The sequence below is a fragment of the Lynx canadensis genome, chromosome B4, assembly GCF_007474595.2.
Source record: "Lynx canadensis isolate LIC74 chromosome B4, mLynCan4.pri.v2, whole genome shotgun sequence".
Classification (NCBI taxonomy): domain Eukaryota; kingdom Metazoa; phylum Chordata; class Mammalia; order Carnivora; family Felidae; genus Lynx; species Lynx canadensis.
This window is the reverse complement of record NC_044309.1, coordinates 125817929-125837546: the sequence shown is the minus strand read 5'-3', so window position 1 is coordinate 125837546 and position 19618 is coordinate 125817929. Positions and strand designations below refer to the sequence as shown.

Below are 19618 nucleotides of genomic sequence, written 5' to 3'. Positions count from 1 at the left end.
AGTTACTGACAACCCTACTTTTAAATACTCTGAAGAATCCAGTCTCCTTAACAGTCCCTGACAAAGGGCCACTGCGTCTGCCGGCAAGTTTCTGCCCCTGGCAAAGTACAGAAGAGGAAAGGCCTTATAGGCTCTTAAGTACCTGCTCATTTCCTCTCTGAGTAGTGCTAGTTCTGGAGAGAAAGGAAACTTGAGGGAAGGAATTAACCAAAGATTCTTAGCATACGTACTTTATGTTCTCTGAAAATGACATGCTGTCTCCTGCCTCCAGGCCTTTGTACCGCTTACTTCCTCTGCCAGACTACCTTCTCTTGCATTATTCAGCCTTCCCAGACCCTGCAGATACCAACCATGGCCTCCTTTTGTGCTCCTCTACCCTCTTCTCCCAACTTAGCCCAACTCTGCACTCATCACATTGTTTGTGACTGCCAGCTTGCCCATCAGAACCCTAACCTCTAAATCATAAACTGCCAGGGGATGGGAACCTGAAGTGTTTGGTACACAGAAGTCATTCGAGAAATATTTATTGGATAAATGGATAGATAAATGGATGGACATGTGAGTGAATGAATGGATAAAAGACAACATCCTAAATAGGGTAATCTCACCCTGTTTATTTGGTCTTCAAAAATATCCAATTTCAGTCCCCAGTCTATTCTGAAAATTATTCTAAGTAGAACTAGGATGTAAGTAGGACCGTGCTGTGAGCGTCTGGAGGAAGACTTTTTTTTTTTTTTTTTTTTTTTTTTTTGAAAAAGAGAGCGCACGAGGGAGAGGGGCAGAGGGAGAGAGAATCTGAAGCAGGCTCCACACGCTCAGTGTGGAGCTGGACACAGGGCTTGATCCCACAACCCTGGGATCATGACCTGAGCTAAAATCAAGAGTCAGGTGCTCAACTGCCTGAGCCACCCACTCAGGCGCCCCTGGAGGAAGATTCTAACCTAGAGGGTGAGGGCAATGAAGATGAGTAGGATTTCATCAGGTGGAGGTGGAAGGAGGAGACCCCAGAGGTGGAGCAGTGTGAGATACGATCTGGAGAATGAGAGTGCCCGAGGTCTTGGGAAATGAGCCTAGTGGGCAGCAAGAAAGTGGACAGACCAGATTGGAGGTGGATAACCAGTTTGAGAGTTGCTGGATGTCCGAGACGTGGGGAAGGCCTGAACAGATAGCAGTGGTGCCATGGGAAGGAATGGGCCCATCAAGATTTGGATTAGAACGACTGGCTTGGGAGGCATGGTAGAGAACGCTGTGTCCCCAAATCTATTCGCCCCCTTCCCTATCTGGGGACGTGCTACCCTACATCTCCCAGCCTCTCTGTGCAGTTAGTTACATGAGGCCATGGACTAAGCCCTCACTGGTGAAATGGAACTGGAAGTGACATGTGCTATTTCAGGCCAGGGCCTTTGAGGGACTGGGCTTTCCTCTCTATACCCACCTTCTACTTCTGTCAGCTGGTTGCAGACTTGGCAAAGCCCAGGGCAGTGGTCCTGAAGCTAGTGTGCATCAGAATCAATGGGAGGCTTGTTGAGCAAATCTCTGGGCCTTGCCGCTAGAGTTTCTGATTCAGTAGGTCTGTGATGGGACCTGATGATGAGCATTCCTAACAGGTTCCCAGGGGGTGCTGACACCCCTGGTCCGTGGACCACACTTTGAGAACCACTGCCCTGGAGTATGGTGCAACCTAACATGGAAAGAGCAAGTGTTTCCAAATGGCTGCATTGAAGAGAGCCTCCTCTCAGACCTAAGCACCCTGCCAGGACTGTCTGCGAGCACAGAATAGATTTCTCTTGTGTCAACTCCATACGTTTTGGATCTATTGTTAACAGTAGCTTAGCCTATTCTAACTAATACAGGAGCCGAGGGAGAGGAAAGATGAAGTCGACTCCCACATTTGGAGTTGGGTAATTGGGAGAATAGTTTAAGCAGGTTTGGAAAAAAGGTAATGAATTAATGATCACTGTCTCATGAGCCCTCTGCTCCACAAACACCGGTCTGTTCAGCTGGCCCAACCCCACCAAGGCCCATATAGGAAAAGGTGGTTTCTGCCTTTGGTTCCTCTCCTATGCATTCTTCCTCATCTTTTAAGGCTGCCTTTGAGTCTCCCCTCTCTCCTGCAGGCTTCTCTCCTGCCTGCCAGAGTTCGGGTGGGAAGGAAGGAGATTGCTTCTCCCTCTGATCCCCTATAGCATTCAGCGGTAGCCCTCATCTTAATCAATGGGACCCCTTCTATCTGATAGCACCTCACTACGAGCAAAGCACTTGGCCTTTCTTACGTCATCTCATGCCCACAGCAACCATGTGAGTTGCTCTAGAGGTGTGCGTGCACACACATACACGCACACTGTCATCACAGATTAGCTAACGCTTACTGAATATTCTGTATACACTTTACCATTTTCACAAGTCTTATGAGTAAGGACATTTGTTGAATGGCTGAGTGACTGTGGTGCCCAGAACAAGGAATTGACGCTTTCTCACCCTTTACTTTTCCTTTACAACCTTGAGGCGTTATTGTGAGATAATTACGTGAAGTGATAATGGACATCGGCAACTAGCTATTATTATCCTTGTATTACCTCTTCTTTTTCATTTCTAAACCATATGTTGGCATTCAAGATCCACCAGGATGTGACTGCAATTTGTGGTGTCTAGCCTCATAAGACCCTTCATGGACCTCCTACATTTTAATTTTAGCCCAAGTTTCACGTGGCCTGAGAAGGCGCCACATGTCCCTACCCCTATGCATCTGTTCATACTGTCCTCTTCCCAGAAGTCCCTTCTGCTCCACCTTCCTCAGTTAAAATGAAGTTCCAGCTCAGACCCATTCCTTTGCCAGGTCTTCTTGGTACCTCCAACCAGAGGGAGTCTCCCCTTGCTTGGAGACCCCACAGCATTAGTCTTACCTTGCTTATCACCCCCATCTCGATATGATTGCCATGTGTTAGCAAATGGCTTCCCGGATGCCCCACTTTCCAGAGATGCCTCTCAATCTCTGGTTCACAGAGAGTTCCTTTTCTCATTTTCAAGAAAGAATGGCTGTGTATCAATTTATGTCTTATATCATTTTAATCATTTCAAGTGTCTTAGCTGGGGGGGAAGGTGGAGATTTTATCATGTACTTAATTGGCCAACTTGAAAACAGAAGCATGTGGAGTATATACATGTGAGTAATGAATAACTGCAAGGCATCTGTAAATCCAGGCAAATACTACGGTCTTGGCATTGATTGGGTTAGAATGCTTTTCCAGAAAGCTCTTGCTGTAAGTCAACTCCCCACTCAAAGCCTTCAGGGGCCTTTCATTACCTGTAGTGCTGAGGCCAGTGTACTCAGGGGATGGATTGCTGACGGGGGAGGACGGAGGTGGCACTTCGACGGACGTGGCGGATTTGGCTGGCGAAAACGATGGCACTGGTGAAGGGGTTGGCGGGGCAGCCTCTGTCAAGATAATTTCTTCTCGGACTTCTGCTATGGGTAGAGAAAGGGTAGATTCTCAGAGCCAAAGGTCAAGGCAAGTTGTCTTCAAAGGACTTTAAAAATTGAAATATTCTTTCTGATCTGTGTGTCATGTCACCCCTCTGCTTAAAGCCCTTTGATGGTTTCGAATCACCATCAAGGCATGCAAGCAGTTCCCATACACAGCCATGCCCACTCCAAAGAAGAAAAGGACATCACTGCTTTCACACCACTTGGCCTGCCCACTACAACTAAATTCTTCGGAATAAAGAGCTAAAGCAACACAGAGCATAGAAGCAAGGATGCAAATCAAACTGCCAAGTAGGGCAATTCCGAGTGAAAAGCTGGCTTACCAGTGCTTCCTTCTCCCTTCATGGCTCGCATGAGCTCATTGGCCCGCTCCTGACAGTGCAGGGATTCTAATAGGTAGAGCACGTAGTCGTCAAACATCAAGTGAATTAAGTGAAAAGACCCTGGTGGGAGAAGATCCAAACAGAAAGGTAAGTCATGGCAGCGCACGTACGCCCCTCCACCTGGTTAACAGCCCGTGTCGTTGGGCTTGTACTCTAATGCTCTGTTCAAGACTCTCACTCCCTACTCCATTATCATCTCCACATGGTCAAAAGTTGCTCTTCTTTGCTGTGTCCTCAGCCTAGCCTAGTGCTCGACATAAGGTAAATGGCACTAACACTTTGTAGCAAGTGCGTCTTTTTCCTTGCTCAAACTAGCTCATCAAAAATGGTGCCCATTGAGCCATCTGTCCAAATGTTTCTGAGCCCTCACATACCCACTGGCCTCGTCCTCATTTGAGCACCACTTACTGTGTTCAGTGTGTGTTGACATGGTGTCTTTCATTTTTATCTCTTCTACAAGTATGTCCTATTTCCCTGATTGGACTTTAAGGATGTCCATGGCAGAGATTTTGCCTTCTAGTTCACTATACCAATGTTACCTGACAGGATTCCAGAAGCAGAACTGAAAATTGAAACCTGTAACAACTGAATTATTTCCTTAAATGTTTCTGAGACCTTTGTTTAACACACGGTTCTCAGAAAAGGTATTAGATTGGGGCGCCTGGGTGGCTCAGTCAGTTGAGCATCTGACTCTGGCTCAGGTCACGATCTTGTGGTCCGTGAGTTCGAGCCCCACGTCGGCCCCTGTGCTGACAGCTCAGAGCCTGGAGCCTGCTTCGGATTCTGTCTCCCTCTCTCTCTCTGCCCCTCCCCCGCTCACGCTCTGTCTCTCTCTCTCTCTCAAAAATGAATAGATGTTAGAAAAGGTATTAGATTGGAAATATGGTATTCTCAAATAAGACTCTTCATTCTTAATTTAGAGTAGACTGTTTCATAAAAAGGGATGTGATCATCTTAAGACATTTTTCCAATGTGCCAGTCTCTGTGTTCAAAGTCTTATATTCTCTAACTTAATCTCTTACCACCCTGTAAGATAGGTACTTTCATTCTTACTATAATACATTATTTCAAAACCATCTTTTCTGGCATGTCATGCTGCCACCATGGACAGTGGAATGATCCACATATGGAAGGGGCTCAGTTAATGTCTGCTGTAATCAAGCCTCAGGAATGCCAGGGTCAGAGGGGCCAAACCTTCATCTCTGGTCTCATGTTTCCAACTCCCAAGGGAACATCTCCATGTGGATATTCTACTTCCCATGAAAAGTCCAAAACTTCTCACCCACCTATCCTACAAGCTGACCTCCTCTTCCCATTTCCCTCCAGTCTGCTTTTTTAGAGGACCTCTGAGACTCTCTGGTATTACTTATACTGTGACTCCATCATCACCACCACCACTATTATCATTATCCTCGTCATCATCGTCATTATCTGCTGAATGCTTACTGTGTGCCAAAACTCTGCTAAGCAATTAACACAGGTCTCCTCCTTACTACAAACAGTGGGGTAGGTGGTACTGTCCTCCCTTATTGAGCAGGAAAGGAGTGTCTCCATTAGGAGTATGTAGGGATTTGCCTCAGTTTGATCTGGCTCCAAAATCTGTTCCCGTTCCCTTACAGATCATCCAGTCCAGTCTGCTCACAGCCCAGATGGGGGAAAAAGGCGTTGGTCCTAGCAGGGCCCTTTGAGTTGGGAGCTATGCCTTTTCAAGTCTCAGTTAGAAGGTGATGGGGCTATAGCTCCAGTTGCACAACTGGTTAGTGTGTAATACTTGTAAGAAATAAGGTGTTAGGGGTCTTCTGGGAGTGATGGGACAGCACCTTCTTGGTGGAATTTACTACCAATTTTCTTTTTAATTCTATCTTCTTGGTGGAACTTATCAATTTTCCTTTTAATTGTACCTGACTTTGTCAGACACACACACACACACACACACACACACACACACACACACGCACACACACACACACCACTTTCCATCCACTTCCCCTAAATGGGTCCTGTGAACCACTGAGGAGGTAGCACTGTGGGCAACTGTGTGGGCACTGGATCACTCTGCCCAGGTTGAGATCCAGCTCTGCCACTGCATCACTAAGACCCTGGATGAGTTACCCTTAGTAAATGTTACAAAATCAGCCATTTCTTGAGCCCTTGCTCTGTGGCAAATTCATTATCTGTGTAGATCTGTGTAAATGTGCAGACTTATTATAACACTTAACCCTCATCACAACTGTAAGAGATAAGGGATACTCTCCTTTTGCAAAGGAGGACATTGAGACTTACAGAGGGAAAGTAAGTGTCCAATGTCACATAATTATTAACTGGAGGAACTGGGACTTGAACCCAAGACTGTCTGATTCTGGAGTTCTTTGATCATTGTACAACATAGCTCTCTAAAAGGGGGGGCGGTAAAACCCCTTGTTTTGGTTACAGAAGTACTAACCATAATGAGGAAAGGGACAGACTAGATGTTTAATGAATGGTAACTGCTTGTTATTATTATCTGTAAAGTCCCTTTTGCTACTAATGTCCTAAGATCTCATAGGATATCATATCATAATATGATTGCTTTGTCCATATAGTCAAAGAATTCAGAAGAGAACATCAAATACTTTAAAGGAAAGGGTCTCCAAAAATGAAGAAATACTTGCTCCAATGTTGCTCTAGGTCAATAAGGATAGAAAGATAGAAACATGCTGTGAAACAATGAATTAAAATGGAAAACCCTAAATAATGAAAATGGCATTAGTAGTTGTATCACAGGCAAGCACCTTGGAAATCATCCATACACCCTCCTCTTTTATAGACAAGGAAACAAAGATCTGATACGGTGAAGAAATTTGCCTAAAACCACACTGTTAGAAACAGCAGATTGGGGCTTGGAGGCCAGTAATGTTCGGGCTACAGGCTCTCTTCCTTAATGGCTCCAATCAGTTACCCAACTGGTCTGATAATTTTCAATCACTTTTGAACACAGAGTTTGTAGAGCTACTGCTGTGTGCCTACTACTGTGCTAAGTGCTCCAAGTACAAAAGAAACCTGAAGCTCAGTTCCTGACTCCACAAAAGCTACAGGGTCCTTTGCAGCAGAAGTCAATCATTAAGACAACTGGGAAACAAACAGTTCAGTACTGGTGGGGGGGGGGCGGGGGGAGGGAGGAGGACGGAGGCAGGGTGGGGGGCGTCATGGCCACCGGAGTAGTGCCAGGAGAAGAGGAGGGCAAAGTAAAAAAGGGGATACAGAAAGACACAGAGAGGGTGGGGTGGGAGGAAAGGGGAGAAAGAGAGAAATATCGAAGACAGGTAAAAGGCAGTTGCAGCTAACATCCCCTGCTTTATTTCTCTCCCTAGCACTTATCACCATTACCTATACTATATAACCTATTTATCTTTATCATGTGCCTCCCTACACCAGACCATAAGCTCCATCAATGCAGTGTTTTCACTGTTCCCTATACCCAGTGTCTACAACAGTGCCAGGCACAGAGCAGAGGCTCAGTGACTGTCGGTTAGATCAACCAGTCAAATGCCCAAGCACTGTTTACCATATGCACTGTACTAAGTCCCCTTTCCAACACTGTGAGGAGGTATTACTATTGTCTTCAACTAATACATGGGGAAATGAAGGCTCAGAGGGTTTGAACAACTTGCCTAAAGTCACAGAGTTAACATCAGAGCCTGTCATGGAAAAAGGTATTAGGATACAGACAAAGGAGACTTTTGTTGTTGTTGCTACAGGTTAATATAGTTGATCACATTGCATAGAACCAAAGCATTTCTCTTTTCTTATGAAAAATTTCAAACATACAAAAAAGTACACAGAATTTTTAAATGAACATCAGTGTATTCAAGTCCTAGCTTTACAATATCTTATTATTTTTACTATATTTGAATCAGATTTGGGTGTTTTTGTTTGTTTGTTTTTTTAAGCAGGCTCCAAACCCAGGGCAGAGCCCAATGCTGGGCTTGAACTCATGACCCTGAGCTCAAGATCTGAACTGAGGTCAAGAGTCAGATACTTAACTGACAGAGCCACTCAGATGCCCCAGATTTGTTTTTTAATTGAAGATAAAGATGAAGCCTCTGTGTTCTCTTCCTTAATTGTATTTCTCTGCTTTCTTGTGTTCAACCCCTGAGGTAATCACTGACTTGAATCTGGTATTTATTTGTTCACATGCGTTTTTCTACTCTTACTATATGTATTTATGTATCCATAAATAAGATATGGTATTGTTTTCTGTTTTCAAACTTGATATAAATGGTATCATACTTTACAGAGCATTCTACAACTTGCTTTGGGCAATCTATCCACATGGATGCATATAGCCTAATTTGATGGCCACTGTTTGAGTATGCCACAATTTATTCATCCATTCTCCTGTTGATGGAATTTTGGTTGTTTGTAATTTCCCACTATTGGAAAATGGCCCTAATGAATATTTTCTCTACCTGTTTCTTGGGTCTGCTGGGTCCAAGAGCTGCCTGCATATTCACTCTTATGAGACAGTGTCAGATAGCTCACCAAAATTTTTTACATTCCTACTGGTAGTATATGAAATATAGTATTTGCCAGTCTGAAGGGTGTGAAATGTTATCTTATTGTGTTTATAGTTTGTATTACTCTAGTTACTAGAAAGGTGTACGTCTCTTCATATGATTATCGTCCATTTGAATTTCCCCTTCTGTGAATTGCCTATTCATATTCTCATTTTTCTAGTGGGATATCTGAATAATATTGCAGCATGTGAATTTCTTTGTGGGTATTTAAATAATTTATTTAGAGGGGTTTATTATATATTCTGGATAGTAACCCTTTGTTATATGCACTGCAAAACATGTTCTCCTCTTCTGTGACTTTTACCTTTTAACTTTGTTAATGGTGTGCTTATTAATCACAAGTGAAATCCAGATGTGGTTCATTTTTGCAATCTTTTCTTTATGACTGGTCCTTTTTTGTACCTTTTTAAAGAAATAAATTACTATGTCAAGGTCATAAAAATATCATTCCTTATTTTCGTCCAAAAGGTTTAAGGTCTTCCCCCCTCCCCCATTTAGATGTTTCTTTTCAGATGTTGTAGAGGAGGGGTCTAATATTTATGTACCCCAAAGTGCTTGTCCAGAAGAAATTTGCCTAATCCACTGACTTTTAATGCCATTTCTGTCATATATACAATCCTCTTGTTTAACAGACAAGGGGAAAAGCATCTGATGAGGCGAAAGCAAGTTTCGTGTCCATCTCTCTTGGGCACCTCTGTTCTGTTTCATTGCTCTACTGGTCTAATTATGTTACAAGCCCACACTGTCTTACTCCATAACAAACCTGAATATCAGGTAAGTGAGTCCCTATGTCTCGTTCTTCTTTCCCTTCAAAATGTCTTTACGACTCTTGGCCTTTTGAATTTTTACATCAGATTGTCAAAGGGAAAAAGGGACTGGATTGGAATTCTGTTGAATTTATGTATTAATTAGTAAGATCTCCTTGATGTTGACTCTTTGCAAACACGAACACGGTATATTTCAATAATAGTTTAAAAAATTCTCCTTGAAGATCTTCAGGCAATTTTTGTCAGAATTATTTTATAGGTATCCTTTAGTTTCTGTTGCTATTTTGAATGGTATATGCCTGCATATACTTAATATATATTGGTATATACTTAACACATACTTTATACACACACACACACACAATTATATTTTCTAATTAGGTTCTGGGTAGTGCTAAGAATGCCAGTGATTTTTAAAAAACTGAATTGAGTAATCCAGTTGAATTCTTATTTGTTCTATCAGTTTGTAGATTGTCTTTTGTCAACCATCATGACATCTGTAACTAAAGGCAATTTTGTGCTTTCTTTTCCAATTCTTACATTTCATTCCCTTTAGTTATTATATTGGCTAGGACCTCCAGTCAATAGTTATTAGAAACAGTGTTAAAGGCATTCTGGTCTTCATGATTTGAGTAAGAAAATTTCTAAAGTTGGAGCACTTGGGTGGCTCAGTTGGTTAAGCGTCCAACTTCGGCTCAGGTCATGATCTCATGGTTTGTGAGTTAAAGCCCTGTGTCAGGCTCTCTGCAGTCAGCAAGGAGCCTGCTTTGGATCTTCTGTCCCCTTCCTGCTTTGCTCCTCCCCCCCCACTCTCTCCCTCCCTCTCTTCTCAAAAATAAACAAACATTAAAAAAGAAAACTTCTAAAGTTTTACCAGTTAGTGTCATGTTCACTGCAGATTTTTGGTTGCCCTTTAACATTTAAAAAAAATTCCCCTGTATTCCCAGTTTGCTAAGAGTTTTTTTTTTTTTTTTTTAAATAATACTTGGGGAGCTGAATTATATCAAATGCTTTTTCCCTGTATATCTATAGAGAAGATCATATGATTTTTCTCTTTTCATCTGTTAATACTGTATGTTAGTTTCTTTTCTGACTTTGAATCATACTTGAGTTCTTGTCATAAACCTTATTAATCATGATTTAAAAATGTTTGCTGCTGGATTTGACCTGCTAGTATTTTACTTAGAATGTTTCATCTATATTTATGTGTGGTTGGGTAGGAATCATTTTTCCCCTACCATTCTTCCAAAGTTTTGAAATTGAGGTTGTATTAGCTTCATAATTGAGATGAGATTAGCTTCATGAGTTGTATAGGTTTCCTTTTGTTTTTATTGCCTGAAACCAATTTTCATAATCATTTTCATTAACTAAGGATTTTATGTTTCTTATAAGTTTAGTAAAAGTTGCCTGTAAAAACACTTATGTCAGATGTTTTTTTGAAGGAAGAGGCTTTTTCATCTACTGTGATGATTATTTGATCTTATTTCTAGCAATCTAATTTTATGTTTTTGTTTACCGTCTTTTATCTATGCTTCTTTTATCTTGCCATCTCTTTTCATAATTTTCCACTTTCCTTGGCAAATTTTAATTACTTAGTGATGATTCTTAATTTATTAACATATATCCCATACATTTTAAAAGTCCAAACTACTTTTTTTTCAGCGAAGTCTAAAGTTATTTAATATTCCGAGACAAAAACCTTTATGCTTTAACTGGTCTTTGGAGATTCTCTTCTCACCATCTCATGTTACATTGTAGCCTAAAACCTGCTTTGACAATTTTTAAACACACAAAAACTATTTTTTAAATTATAATCAGTAATTAAATGTGCTTACAAATTTAAGAATTTCTCTCATCTTAAAATAAGGCCTCCAAATGGTTTGACCTTCCTTCCCTGGATAAGGGGGGGTGTCTATGTGACCCGCTTCCATCTTGGTAGGTTTGTGACTCCTTTGACCAACACTGTGTGTGGGGGGGGAAGGGACACTTTAACTTTGGGGACTGGGTCATAAAAGGCGATGTGGTTCCCCCCTGGAACAGTGAGCCGCGATGTGAGAAGTTTTAACTGTTCAGGGGCCACCATGTGGTGTGGACGCTGAGCCACATGAAGTGGCCATCAAAGGCATCCTGATCGCAGTCCTATCTTGAAGTCATCCAAACCCAAGCACAGACATGTATGTGAGGGAAGAAGCCTCCAGATGATTCTAGCCTCTAGCTGTTGATGCCCTACTGTCTTTGAGTGTTCCCATCTGAGGTGCAGAGTAGAGATGAGGTCAGAGGTCATAAAGCAGAGACAAGCCATCCTTGCTGTGCTGTGTCCAAATTCCTGACCCACCAGAATCCGTAAGCATAACAAAAGGACTGTTTTAAGCCACTATGCTTCGGGGTAATTTGTCACACAACAACAATAACTAAAACATGGTTGTTTCTGTTGCCCAGACCTTAGCTATGGCTTTATTTTTCTTCTTGCTGAAATGCATCCTTTCAGTGCTTTTTAAAGTGATGTTCTATGGGGCCAGATTTTCTTAGTCTTTGTAGAACTGACTAGGTCTTTACTTTGCCCTCACTCTTGAATAATGGTTGACAGTTCTTTATTCTCAACAGTTGAAAGATATTATTTCTGGAGTCCCTTCTTACTCATGATAGACTAGTTATTGTTCTGTTCTCTCATAGCTTCAAAAAATATTTTAAATCTTATCAATACGGATTTTTAAAAGTCCACCAGGGAGGATTAAACAAATTTGTCCAGACTTCTGGTGCAATGCGTCTGAGCCCAGGGCGTTTGTGTGAGTTGTGGTAACTGAAGAAGCGTGGGTTTTGTGGCCAGGCAGATCTGATTTTGAAGCAGAGCTCTGGCCCCTTGCTCCCTTGCCATACTGATCTCAGGCGAGAAAATTCTCCAAGCTTCCTTTCCACCTCTTATTATCTGCCTTGCAGAGTTAACGGGAGAAGCCAACAGCGGCATGTGCCTCCTAGATGTCTGTTTCAACGAGCGTCATTATCCTGCCTTTGCTCTACGCTCTACCTCAGGCCTCACAGGTTGTTGCAAGAATTAAATGAAAACATGCCCAACATTATGTCTGGTGCATACTAGGCCCTCGATAAATGTTACCTTGTTTTTATGAGTACTATTCAACAGAAGAAAGTTAGATGAGGTGGTGGCTTAGCGGAAAGAACAGCAGCTCTAGCATGGAAAAGCTTCGGGGCGGGGCGGTGCCCAGCAGAGTCTGTGGTGCGTGCGTGGGCAAGTCCCGTGTCCTCTCTGGTCTGCTTCCCCCGAATACAGGAAAAGTAATTCCTGCCTCCTAGTGCTTGGTGGGGGCCTGGCTGACATGTGCAACATCTGGCAGGTTCTGGGTAAGAAAGCCGGGCCCGGCCCTCTAAGCCTGGAGAAGCAGCCTGGAAGGCTCGGTCGTGGCCACCTGGCGTGAGAGCCAATCTCTGACAGGGCTGCTCCTGTATGACCTCCCCAAGCGGGTGAGCCGTGACGCTAAGCCAGCAGACAAGTGCACAAGCAGGTGAACGAACACTTGGGCAGTCTGCAGTCCTGCCCCCTTGGCTGGCAAACACAGGGCCGCTTTTCAAACCGTTTGATGCCCCAGTCCTTCCAGATGTTCCTAACAGTGAAATCAGAGGCATTTGGTGAAAACCCAGAGTGAGACGGTAAAGGCACCTGCACTGGCTTGGGGTCCAGGTGTCCTATGAACTGAAATCACAGCAGCAAATGGAAAACACGGGGCATGTGTGTGTTTTAAAAGTAGAAACCCGGGGCGCCTGGGTGGCGCAGTCGGTTAAGCGTCCGACTTCAGCCAGGTCACGATCTCGCGGTCCGGGAGTTCGAGCCCCGCGTCGGGCTCTGGGCTGATGGCTCAGAGCCTGGAGCCTGTTTCCGATTCTGTGTCTCCCTCTCTCTCTGCTCCTCGCCCGTTCATGCTCTGTCTCTCTCTGTCCCAAAAATAAATAAACGTTGAAAAAAAAATTTAAAAAAAAAAAAAAAAAGTAGAAACCCTATTTTCCTCAGCTCCATTAGGATTCAAAGTTCATTGCCTGCCGGTCTACCTTTGCGGGCTAATTTTGCTAGAAACTGCTGCTTACAGCAAAGAAAGAACGTCTGGCTACTTTGGTTCACAGCATAGGCTCTTTCAGCGAGAAGGAATTAGGAAGAAAAGAGTGAAAAGGAATTAAGGAGAAGAAAGGAGTCAACTACCTTTGAAAGAGGCCGTTCTGGGAAGAGGTGGTAGAGACCCGCCGGGGTCATGGTGACAATCCCCACCGTCACGTAGTGGTCAGCCCGCGCCATTCACGGCGGCAAGGATCGTGTGGGAGTTATAAGATAGATGGAGCTGGCCCCTGTGGTTGGGGGAGGGGGCCCGTGAACAGAGGGCTCTTTTTCCTAATTAGCTGTTTTTATACAGGGAACACATGACCCAAACACAACCACCAACTGTGTCTTTGACATATACAGGCAGAAAGGGGGAGCTGGGCTTTTGTCTGCCGCAAATTCTTTCAACTTGTCCGTCACCCAAGCTGCAAAACCCAACAATGAGTCGGATGAGCAGGACCGTTGCAGACAGTTTGCTAAATGGACTTGGAAACAGGTATTATTTCAACCCACTTAGGCTTGGAAAATACTGTAAAAGTGAAATTGGGTTACTATCTCCGTCTTTTCTTTCCTAAGAGATTTGTGACCATTTCTGCCATTTGTCTGAGTTTCCGGTGTGTCCCCAAATAGCGCGTGGTTCAAAAAGAAATAAACACACTTCAAGTTTTTCTTAGTGATAAATGCAACGCTTTCGTAGAACCCTAACTGTTCTACTGCCCCAACTTCCTTTGTCACATTAACTTAATATGAACCAATGAATTTCAAAGAATACTGCCAAGTGAATTACTTTCCCTGTTGAATGAAGGGTACTCAGTAATATACATAATCAGTTTAAGACCCAGCAAACTGAAGAATAAGGGACAAAGCGAAAAGGGATGCTGGCTTTGTGGATGTGTGTTATGTATGTATATCGACAGGTGCGATCCTGTTCATTCTTTGATTTTGAAGCAATGAAAAAAATCTCAAATATTTTTCAAACATTCGCCTAACTGAAAGCAGTTACGCACAAGTGATTTTCCCAGAACCAGAGGTAACATGTGCTAACACTAAGTAGGCCGAGCTGGAAGTCATCAAAATGCCATGCTTGAGGGCACTGCCCAGGTAGCAGCCACCAGAGCACTTCCATCCGCGGCTCAGAGAGGACGACCCCCATCTGTAGCCATGGCGCAGACCAGCGCAGAGAACTTCCCAGTGCGGAGATTAAAGAAATCTACAACAAAACACTTCTCCAACTGGGGAAACACAGTCTTTCATGGACAGAGCTGTTTAGAAAAAATAGTGCCGCCTTTGTTTCACTACATACTCGCTCCGTTGTATAGCACAACTGGAAAATGGTGACAAGACCATAAAAAGCTGGATGGAAAAGTGTCAAATTAAACCCAGAGTGAAACCCAGAGCTGATTGGCTTAATTGGAGATAATGAGAAATGAAACCACATCTCTGCTTGCAAAGTAAAATAGTGAGCAAGACGCAATTACCCAGAAAACGTACCAACAGCCCTTTGCCGAAATGCCTAGAAATGTGAGGCCAAAGCACTTTGAGATTTCAAATGTCTGGATGATGCCTTAAAGTTTCCCTTCACTTTGCTAATGATGACCTGGACCCAATGCATCATCCATTCTTTCCAGTGACAAGTAGAAAACCACGTCCCACAATGCAGCATAGCAATCACCCCAAGTTGGTGTTAGGTTCCTGCCTGCAGACCATGATAAGCGCCCCTGGGCAGAGATTTCCAGGCCCGTTTACAATGGAAGCAGCAGGCATGTACTTGGGTAGGGAGGTGAGGAGGACCCAAGGGAAAAAGAACGTAAAAGTCCCCTTCTAGGGATCCGACTGGCGCACACTGTTAAAGAAGCTTTAGCTACTCTCCCCACTGCTGGAGCATCAATCGAGCCATGTGCAAATGTTCAAACTCAGAGGCTTCTTCTGCTTCCCAGTCTTGGGAAGTGCACACAGTGGAATTCTGCAAAATAGTCCCCGGAGGCAGGATTCACTGGGGACACCCGGCAACAGGGGTGCACAAACAGTGCTATCTACTCCTCTTTAAGCTCAGATAGTACTCTCTGTGTGAGAAACTGCATTTTCCAATTTGCATGCTTTTTAGCACGCAATGCCATCTTTCTCCCCGGAAGTCCTGATGATGATGTGTCCTTCCAGAACACACACATTTCAGGGTGATGTCCTTGTGGGCCCAGGGACAGGAAGTGAGATCACGGCTGGTTCTGGAGAGGTGGACTTCACACATGAAACCCAGAGAAACAGGGTTTGGATATGAGGGGGGCTGGGGCGGCCTTACCAAAGCTGGGGGCACTATGCAAGGTCATGTCCCGGATCACCCTGGTGCCGAAACAGGACCACATCAGGAGGAACTGCTGGGCCACTTTCTTCAGGGACCCTTGTCTCTTGGCAGCCACCTACAAGAAAGTGAACGGCTTAAACAGGGGTCAACTCAACCTTTCCTTTATGACTGTCTGTCTGAAAAATGATAGGAAGGCTTATGGATCTCCAAGTTCAATGCTATGGAACAATGGCTTTTTGACTTTCTGTTTCTACCAGCAAAAATTCACTTTAGAAAATGAAAGCTGATGTCGGGACCCAGTTTACACCGCAGACGAAAGAGAGACGCTGACCTGGCTGAATCAGGGGAAGGAGACTCAGGGTCCTGCCTCCTGCAACCCCCGCCTCCGGAGGGGGCCCAGGCCTCTGCTCAGAACCCCAGGGCTCCGTGGCTGCTGAGGAATGCTCAGACAGCTCAGTGCGGGGCTCTGCATCTCCCAAGTGCCACGAAGGTGAGTGTTGGGGGGCAGTGCCGGGGCTGCTCTTCCCGCTCCAGCTTACCAACCTTCACAACACACCGGTCCACCATGGTGTCTAGCCACTCGATGTAGGACTCGATGGGAGACTGCTCCTCCAGGAGGTGGTCAAACTCCTGGTACACTGTCAAACAAAGGAGAGCCCCCACACGTCACTGCAGCTGTGTCTACACAGAGCCACAGCTTAAAAGATCAAAGGAATAAAACTGAATAAAAACAAAACTCCAGCCTCAACGGAGCACTCAGACTTCAGAAAGCATGCCCCGACTTACCTTTCCAGGCTCATCTTTGCAGCCTGTGAACACCGGAAAGCCCTGCTACCATGGATAGCTTGCATTCCCCCCAACAAACCCTGCTTTTCTCAGGCAGTTCCCTTCTCTCGGACCGTCTGGTTCCTCAGGGCCCAGCCCAGCCGAAATGGCCCTTCTTGTGACATCCTTTTTCCCCTCCCCGGGCCCCTCGCCAGCAGAACTGATCGCTCATCCTCTGTGCTTCCACGGCATTTTATTATCCGTATTCCACGTTTACTGCATCAGTGATGCTGTGTTACGGTTGTGAGGGCGAGGGTGTCTCCCATGCCAGCTCTCTGTCCGACCTCTTTCTTAGCTGAGGCCGTCCCTAGCCTCACACAGCCGTTATCCAGGACGTGCTTCCTTGCACGAACGGGCACAGACATCGCAGCTCCCTTGCTCTCTGCCTCATGGTAGGGCTTCTGAACCACAGCTACGTCGGGCAAATAGCTCTAACCAGCCTCTCGGAGCTTGGCATGTAGCAGATGCTTACTCATTGTTCACAGCATAAAGGAGACAATCTCCACGCCCTTAGTTTCTGCACTAGTAACAGGAGGACCATTGTACCATTGATCACCTGTCTTCAGCTGCATGTCAGGTAACTGAGTCTGGAAGGGCTGTGTGATTGGTGAAGTCAGCAGAAAACAGAAACACTGCTGTGGTTTGGAACATCTCTTCTGATTGCCGTTTCTGTGTTTTTTTTTTTTTTTTTTTTTTTTTTTTAACATGTGGAGCTCAGTAAACCAAACCATGCATTCAGACCCACATGTTTCTACAGTTTTAAATTTGCCTGGGTGGTTTCTGTCGTCCCATTCTGTGGGCCTGGCCAATGCATTCCGTTTTCCTGAGCTGAGGACTGCCACGGAGGTCAGCTGCCGGGGCCAGGAGATCCAGACAGTTTAGAATGAGAAGGGGCTGAATGAGAAGTCTGCTGAATTGGTATCTGCGTCCTCTTATGGACGAGGAAGCTATGTCCCAATGAGATTAAGTGACCCCTCAAAGGCAAAGGGTAAGTGAGGGCGGCCAGAGAGGGACTGGAGCCCATGCCTCTGACTTCCCTGATGTTCCCGTTCTCCTGATAGCACTGTCACCTCGCAGGTGGTGAGGCAAATGCTTGCGGCTGACATTTACGGGGTTCTTGCTGTGTGCCAGGCACTTCCCTAATGACACGGACACTCTCACCCCACCTACAGCAACCTCGAGAATGTGATACAGCAGTTGCTCAAATGTTTGTTGAATGAACGGATGAACAGCCCGAGAAGGCAGGTATGATTTCTACTTCCCATTTTACAGATGAGGAAGTGGAGGCACTCGGAGGTGAGTGACTTTCTGCAGGTCTCACAGCTAGCGAATAGGAGAGGCAGGTTTCAAACACAGCCTGACTCGACGCTCGCCTCCTAACCCTGGCACTGTACCGGCTCCACACTGTGTGCCAGGCACCCACACGGTGCGCATGCTGCCCCATTTAATCCCTCCACATTGTCCCCGTGTCAGAGACTTGGAAGCCAGGGTCACAGTACACTGGAGCCAGGGTTTGAATCAAGGTCTGCTGGGCACCCCGACTGTCTGCTCTTACCACAGTTATTCTCATCAGTCTGCCCAAGTCCTGATGTGCACTTGTGAATTAAGGGGAGCCTTCCCAGGCAGGGCCTGATTCACAGAGGTGATGGAAACCCCCCTGAAGCAGGAATGGGTAGGTTTGACAACTAGCTGTAAGGAAAGGTCGATGCACACACACCATTGGTGCAGCACACAGCTGTGTTCAGGAACTTACTTCTCGGCTGTCTGGTGGGCGCTGCAGGATGACGCTTGTGTGCCAGGCCACCTGCCTTGAGGGCTGGTGCCCTTGCTCAATCCCCCCTGTTCCAGGCACTGCATCATATGGCATGTCCTCTTTGGAAACGTTCAACCATTCGTAAATTACTTGTTTGATTTCTGATTGGCCATTAGCTCTAAGCTCTACATGGGAAGGGCAGTATCCATATTATTCACTGCTTTTTGTCCAGCTTCTAACACAGTGCCTGGCCCAGGACAGGCATTCAGCAAGAACCAGCTAGGTGGACTGAACCTCGTCACCCCCTTCCATTAGAAGAGGAGTATGATCATGGGTCTAAAAGGTACCATTCGATCCCGGGCCTAAGAGAACTTGAAGAGAAAACTCCCCAAAGTTCCTTCTTGGAGACGCTGCAGTAACATCCGAGGGGCTCCAGCAAAGGCTCAGAGCCTGGTCCCCAAAGCAAGTGATGGTGACTTTCCCCTGTGCATTTCCCCTTTGTTTTCCTCCACAAAAGGTGCTGAGTGGGGAAGACAGCGGGGTCTCATGCTATTGGGAGTCGTATCATTCTGGGTTTCTGCTCATCTGTTTGGTCCTGCATAGACATTACTGGCATCTGTCCATGGCTGGCCTGGGACGAGACCCTGGGGACACAACGATCAGTGTGTTAGGGGGTCTAGTGCTGTTAGGGGGCAGACACCAGTGCTTTCCATTGGCCTTGTAGCGGGCAATAGGGACAAACAGGACAGGAGGCATGATTGCAAGAACTTGGAAAGACCCTGCAGCTTCTGGGACTTGTCCGTATCTCATCATTTTGTCTCCTCTGCTCTTCCCAGCGGGCAACACCAGTACGTGGTGGTGACATGCAGGTTTGAGCGCAGCCCTGTCGCCTGGGGTGAGGCTGAACACTCTCTGGGACTGAGTCTGGTCCTCTGTAAAACGGGGGTGGTGGGTATCTTCCCCACGGGCTGATGTAGAGAATTAATGAGATCCCGAGTGTGGTAGGTCTGACACAGACTAGGCAGTCCGTGAGCTCAGTCATTATTTTCGGGAGCATCTCTAAAGCTCTTACCAGGGGAAAGCAGGCTGGGGGCTGCTGTGGAAGATGGGACAGTGTCCATGGAGCTCTGGGGAAGAAGCCCTAGGGAAGGTCCAAGGGGTTCAGGTTTCAGCTGTTCCAGGTGCTTTTGGAAAGGGCTCAGTGGGAAAGAGGCCCCTAACAGGAACTTCCTTTTTTATAAACGCCACATGCTTAGGCTGGCTGAAGAAGGTTCCCTCAAGAGGACATACAGAAGGCATATACAGGAAATCTGAGGGGCCTGGGGCTCTTGGGAGAACAGACCCCTCTTCTCGGGACACAGCCACTGTGCAGCTTCCTGAATAATGTACTGTCAGGATCTGGGGCCTCACCCCACTCGGAAGGTAAGAGCACCCCAGCTGTCACATCCC

General features: G+C 45.5%; 1 protein-coding gene across 1 annotated transcript in view; it reads right to left on the bottom strand.

The window, feature by feature from the left end:
* RFX4 (regulatory factor X4) overlaps nt 1-19618 on the bottom strand; it is a 143778-nt gene that overhangs the window by 20956 nt on the left and 103204 nt on the right. Inside the window, exons 12-15 of the mRNA XM_032593803.1 lie at nt 16135-16229; nt 15589-15706; nt 3808-3927; nt 3305-3466 (exon numbers count right to left, since the gene is read on the bottom strand). Of these exons, the coding sequence (XP_032449694.1) occupies nt 3305-3466; nt 3808-3927; nt 15589-15706; nt 16135-16229 (495 nt within the window). The remainder of the gene's footprint in view (nt 1-3304; nt 3467-3807; nt 3928-15588; nt 15707-16134; nt 16230-19618) is intronic.